This window comes from Ambystoma mexicanum, chromosome 13 (genome assembly GCF_040938575.1).
Source record: "Ambystoma mexicanum isolate Mex_15411 chromosome 13, UKY_AmexF1_1, whole genome shotgun sequence".
Lineage (NCBI taxonomy): Eukaryota > Metazoa > Chordata > Amphibia > Caudata > Ambystomatidae > Ambystoma > Ambystoma mexicanum.
Genome location: NC_090938.1, coordinates 114,766,887 through 114,773,553, shown reverse-complemented (window position 1 = coordinate 114,773,553; position 6,667 = coordinate 114,766,887). Strand labels below are relative to the sequence as shown.

The following is a 6,667-nucleotide window of genomic DNA, read 5'->3' as shown; positions in this document are numbered from 1 at the left end:
TCAGAACTGCAAATGATTAATCCGAATGGTGAACAGTAGACATTTCTGAGGGTGTTTCCAGATTGGGATTTGGAAGTATGTGTCTCTCAGGTCCATTGTCGCCAGAAAATCTAATTCCTGGATGAGCGAATGATCTTTTGAAGACATTCCATTTTGAAATTCTTGGTCACTATGAAACAATTCAATGTCTTCAAGTCCAGAAGAACTCTGAACTTTTGGTTCGGCTTGACAACCAAGAATCATATGGCATACCCCCCCCCCCCCTTCCCGTCCCTGCATCCAACCCCCTCACCCCCTGTCCGACTTGGCTACTGTGAATCTTTGTAATGGCTACTTTCTGGTAAAGTTCTAAGATTGCCTGAAACATGCCCTTCCTCTTCGGGAACTGGGCTCAGCTGCCCCTCCTCCAGCACGTAGGCTCATTAACCTGGCCCCTCTTTCTCCTCCCCTAGCATGTGGGCTCATCATAAACTGGCCCACCTCTTGGGCAGGCAGGCAGGCAGGCATGCATATTGGCACGCCCTAGTAGGAGGGCTGGCTAAAAAAACATCTCTGCCTCACTGGCACGTGGGCTGTATGATGTACCACCCCTCCCTTGCTTGTGTATGGCACATGGGCTGCCTGGTAGTCTAACTGGCCAGCCCTCCCAGGCATACCACTGGCCCTTACGCGACCTGGCAGCCTGACTGGCCAGCCATTGCTGGCGCACAGGCTGGCGGTGAACCAGCCAGTTCTTGCTCGCAGGCTGGATGGTAAACTGGCTGGTCCTCTGTCACTCAGGGCTGGCTGGCCCTGCCTGCCTGCCTCGCTGACGGACTGGCCAACTGGCCCTCCCTTGGTCATGAGCTGGCTAATGAACGGGCCAGTCCTGGCTGCCTTACTTGCGAGCTAGTGGACAAACTGTCTGGCCCTTGCTTGTGCGGGCTGGTTGAACTGACTGATCCTCTCGTGCTTTTGTGCAGGCTGGTTGGTGAACTGGCTGTCCCTGGCCAGTCCTTGGTTGCCTGCTTGTGCAGGGGACCTGCCCCCCCCCTTGCGTGTGTGGGTCCCCAGGAATGTTTCTACTGCCCCCCCCCCCCCTGTGCGTGTGGGGCCCCAGAAATGTTTCTGCCCTACCTTCATGTGTGGATCCCCAAGAGTGTTTCTGCCCCCCCGTGCATGTGGGTCTCTGGGAATGTTTCTGCCCCCTCCCTGTGTGTGTGGTTCCCCGGGAATGTTTCTGCCCTCCCCCCGGGTCCCCAGAAATGTTTCTGCCCTCCCCCATGGGTCCCCAGGAATGTTTCTACCTTCCCCCCCCCCCCCTCCCGGGTGTGCGTGGGTCCCGGGAATGTTTCTACCCCCCCCCCTGGGTGCACGTGGGTCCCCAGCAATGTTTCTGCCTCCCCCCACTGTGGGTCCCCAGCAATGTTTCTGCCCCAGCTGCGTGCGCATGGGTCCCCAGGAATGTTTCTGCCCCCCCCTGCCGCGCTCGCGGTCCCCAGGAATGTTTCTGCTCCCCCTCCCCCCGCGCCTCCCACGTTGGTGGGTCGGTTCCTAGTGATTCCATTGACATCCAAACCATCGACAACCATACCATTGACACAAAAAGCATCGAAAAAAAATACCATTGAATGCATTTTAACTTTTTTTTTTTTTTTAGGTGGGGTTCCCCCAACCCCCTTTTTTTTAACCTTAAAAACCCATTTTTACTAAACTAAACCCTTTACCATTTTAAAAAAATGCATTCAAAGGATTTTTTGCGATGGAGTGACCGGATACCACGTGGTTCCCCAGGAGTGTTTCTGCCCCCTGGCCCCCGAAACCCCTTGCGTGTTGGTCCCCAGGAGTGTTTCTGCCCCGCCTCTGTGCGAGTGGTCCGCCATGAATCTTAATCTTGCCGCCCCCTCTCTGCACGAGTGGGCCCCCATGAACTTTCTACCCCCGTGCGTGAGTGGGCCACCATGAATCTAGCCCATCTTTTCGTCCTCCCGTGCATGGAGGTGTGTGAATCTTTCTTCATTCGTGTCTATTAGTACTATCTTGCCAGTCCCACACGTGTGGTCCTTGCACCTCATCCAGCCCCACGCTTGTCCGCTCACATGATCACAGGGAGAGTATATAGTTGCAAATATTCTGTCTACTATGACTCCCCAGACGTATTGGTTTGAGGGCTACATTTGAAGGCTAATATATATTCTATTCTTCATATTCTCAATTGTACCAATTTTGAGAAATGTGTTTTAAAAAAAAATAGCATGATGCATGATAGCAGTTCTTTAATTGCAGCCCCTCAAGAGAGACCAGATGGTGACTCGCTTCTGAAAAACAATAGACCTGAGTCTGATCGGGGAAGAGGTTTATAATCCCAGGATACGCATCGATTGCCCATTGCCATGGATGATTCCTTGCTCTTCTTTTGGGCATTAAGGGAAAGAAGATGCGGCCATGAAAGTGCCTGCTCATCTACCATAGTAAATCCAAATGCCGCCAGCAGTTCTCCCTGTTGCTTTGATGGGCGCATGCACTGCTTGTGCTTATGTAATCATGCTTTGATGGAGCGAAGCATATTCTGCTGCTGTCGTGGGGCATGGATGTGTCCCCTAGCTCACCAAAAGGTTTCCACAGGTTGGTTAATGCCACCAGAAACTGTTGACAGCACTTTACAGGTAGTACTGTAATGGCAATTACTTGACGACTTTGGTATGGAGTAAAAGCAACTGGGCTCAAATTAGTAAACATCATTTTGAGTTTACCTATCATAACCCACCATATATAAACTGGGTATGTCAAGCTCCGTAGTAGACAATTGTAAAAACGAAAGATTGATGTTTTGAAATGTGTTGTAGATTCTTACTGGACTGTTGTACACTAACAACATATTCAGACAAACCCACTCTCATAAAGTCATATTCCTAAGATTTCAATATTCGTCACCCAGTTATTCATATACTTGGCATCTATTTTTGTGTTATGCTTCTTTCATATGCTTATCATATGTCGTATATATCTGTAATATTTCAAACAGAATTTGTGGACGGCAGTAGTTTTCTTGAGGGATATACAACTATGTCTGGGGAAACCATTCAAGTTGCAAGGTGCCAGCCAACCATAAAGTCACTCACCACCTCAGTTCTATATAGACACACAGAACACCATTTCTTACTCCCAAGAGTCAAATATCCCTAGCGAATGGCTAGTGGCGAGTGTACGTTTTGCATCATGACTGTCATTAGTTCAGACGCTCAAACTTCTTTATGGAATGTTTCAAACATGCAAAGCTTTTCCTGAAAGGTAAGGATGCTGTTCCTTGCATTAGGAGTAGGCCTTGCTGAGCTTCATTCCTCGGTGCATAACCATCTTGAATATTCACAGGAGCCCTTCTACTGTGTACATTAACGTTTAATAACCTCTCCAAAATCTTCTCGAATTGCCCTTGTTTTTCTGCAGCCATGACCTGCTCAATCGAAAGGATCCTAGCGGATGCCAAGACACTTCTTGAAAGACTAAAAGATCATGATAACGCAGCGGAATCTCTCATCGACCAGTCTACAATTCTACATAAGCGGATGGAAGCAAAGAAGGACGTGGGGACTAATCTGCCCGACAAGGTAGGAGTTGTGCTCCTAAATATGTTTTTCTTATTTACAAAATGGGTGCGTGTCATTTTCCTCTTCTGCTAATATCAGGGAGGAGTGATCAAGGAGGGCACTGTCGCCTAGTACACTGGACGCCTTGCAGCACGAATTATACAAAAGGAAGATATCCGAGATTTTTCATAAGGGCATTAGTAGGGTCTTTTTGTCATGGGATTTAAGTGCTGCTTCGAGATGGCACTGCAGGTGGAACTGAAGAATGATTTGGGGAACATTTTCTAAATTTCACCACTTGAACAAGTGACAATTTGTAAGCTGGAAAGTTTCAAAATCAGGGTCCGAAATAGCTGGTAGCTATTTATCTTCTGCTTCTAGCCTACAAGAGCCTGCTTAGCTTGAAATCAACAGTTACCAGGAGTTACCTTTTTCTCCCCACGCCAACCAGTGCCTTACAAACACGCAGACGCAATGTTAACTTTGTGCCAGGATGGCACTCTAATAAGAGTGGAACAGGACACCCAGGAAGGATTTGGGTGGTTGTGCCAAAGTAAAGTGGACAGAATAGTTCACACACAGCTGAAAGAAAGGAGAGCGAAGAGTAGGCAAGTGTAGTAAGGGAAAAGGTACAGGATAGATTTCCTCTAGGGGTGTATGCAAATATAGGAAAAAAGTATTCCACGAACATTAGAAAAACTCTAACCTTCTGCACAGTTTGCTATATAACAGAGGCCCACGCTCTTTGCTCATGGCTTGGAACAGCAGCTATGGGTGTCTGTAACATAGAAACTAGACAAGGGAAGGGGCAGAGGTTGTCTGACGGAAACCAACAGACAAGCTCTGTACAAAGAGACTACAAACAGTACAAGAGAAGACACTAACGGGTAACTCCAGGGAAAAAGAAATGGAATAGCAAACTAGCAGAAGAAAATGAAGGGAAAGCTGTATAACGGGATTGGATAGGGAGAAAGAACTGAGGGTTGAAAACAAGGAAGAAGGCAAGGGAGCAGCAGTCAGGAAACAGAGGAACTGTAATAACAGAAAGTAAATAATGAAGGTAAACTATTGTGGATAGCAGAGGACGGTAGGGTACAAGGTAGAAAGCTCAGAAAAGCAGGGAATCAATGGGCAAGCCCAAAAGGAGCAAGGCTGTAAGGAAGGAAGCCCCGAGGGAAAGGGCTTAGGGCAGCGGAGTGAAGCAAGCTGCACGGCAAGGAGCCCAGAAGGCCAGGCAGCAAGGAGTAAGCCCAGAGGAGTAGGGCCGCTGACTGTAAAAGGCTGCAGGAGGACTGTGGAAGGCTGCTAGACTGGAAGCCCAGCGGACGAAGACTGTAGGTTGAAGGCAGTGGAGCGTGATCTGCTGTAGGGCAGGAGCCTGGGAGGCAATGGTGGAAGAGGTAGCAGCGGAGCGTGATCGGCTGCAAGGCAGGAGCCTGGAAGGCAATGGCGGAAGGTAGCAGCGGAGCGTAATCGGCTGCTTGGCTGGAGCCTGGAAGGCAAGGACGGAAGGTAGCAGCAGAGCGTGATCGGCTGCAAGGCTGGATCCTGGAAGGCAAGGACGGAAGGTATCAGCGCAGCGTGATCGGCTGCTATGCAGAGGAACCGCATACAAAGATACGTCGCTCGAAGCAAAAAGGTGCTGGAAGGACTCTTAATGCAAGAGACTGAGCCCCTGCATGCAGCAGCTTTTATACTGCCTCGCCCAGCACCAGAGGCAGGCTAATTGGTCGCACCTGGCTAAGCACACCTGCAGACAATCAGCCACCTCCCTCTCTGTTCCTGAGCTGGTGGAAGCAGAGCAAATCCCTAAGGCTTCTGGGGATTGTAGTTCCCAAGATGACGAATAAGAAGGGCTAGGAATAGATGGTTATAGTCAAGTGCATTGTGGTAAGTGTAGTTTCGCAAATGGGAAATAAAGTCCAAGAAGTGAATATCGGTTGATCCAAGAGTTTTCCACAGATAAATGAATACTAATTAGTCCATTTAGATCGCCAATGTATGCGCCCATGGCGCAGGCATGACACTTTGAGTATTTTAGAACATTAGTAAAGAAGAATTCGAATATACTTAGTACACTTTTTTAAACATTTATTTTACAGAAAGTTAGTGTGCATTTCATGTTGAAGTTAGATTTGCGGTGCACTGGGTACTCACTGCTGGTTCCCCAGTGGTAGCTTCTGCCTACTGGGTGATGGCTGGCACCCAGGAGCTGGTTTTAGCTCCTGCTCATCGAATCTTAATTTCGAAACCTTAGAAATGCATGGAATATACAGGACTACCTAATATACTGAGTGTAACTTGTTGAGTCAAATAGTTTGCTAATGAAATATCAAATTACAGTTTAACCAGTTTCTTCGGATGTTACAGGACTGGGCAGAGTTCCGATAACCACATGTGCTTTAGCCCTTTGCAAGTCATTTTAAATTACTTGTGATACCGCAGGGAATATGTGCCAAGACATTTATTTATTTACTTTGTGGTTTTCTGGTGTGCAACTATGCCTTATGGCTGCCAAGAGCACTTGTTGGGCCAATAGATGGAAGATGTCGGTCTTCGGGTGATTGATGTTCCTGCTCACCAACACACACGTTTTTTGTGCAGACGGTCTCCACGGGTTTCTTGACACCAATTCCTTAGCCTCTTGAGAAAAGCAGCCTTTGTTGGCTGAATTGGATGTTATCAGTTTGAACCTGCAGTAGGACTTTGAGGCACAGTCCATTCTGGGAATAGTGTAGACGTGGTGGGATGGGGTGTTCTCTTGGCTAATGGTATGCTGATTGGCAAGTAATTGTCTGAGTGGGGCCTAGTTTTCAGGATTTTATTGACCGATTGGGGACCGCGCAAGCTTTAAGAATGGATGCATATTTTTCCATAGTGTGATTTGGTTAGTGTGCACAGCATCCTTTCACAAGTTCCATTTGGTAAAAATCTAGTTTACGTATGACCACGACTGCCATGGGCAAACGTTTGTTGGGCAAACGTAATGTGCGGCCAGCTTTTGAAGGCATATACAGAGCATTCCCCTTTGAAGAGGTAATGTCAGGTGGAGAGGTTGACTCATTTAATGCTTTGTCTTTTATGGAGTGTAACGTCACAAA

At 47.9% G+C, this 6,667-nt stretch overlaps 1 protein-coding gene across 2 annotated transcripts in view; it reads left to right on the top strand.

The window, feature by feature from the left end:
• Positions 1 to 3,426: 3,426 nt before the first annotated feature.
• SIKE1 (suppressor of IKBKE 1) overlaps positions 3,427 to 6,667 on the top strand; it is a gene marked incomplete at its 5' end in the record, with an annotated part of 135,870 nt that continues 132,629 nt past the window's right edge. For both annotated transcript variants that reach the window (XM_069633413.1, XM_069633414.1), the window contains 1 exon segment: positions 3,427 to 3,587. In XM_069633413.1, coding sequence (XP_069489514.1) covers positions 3,427 to 3,587 — 161 coding nt within the window.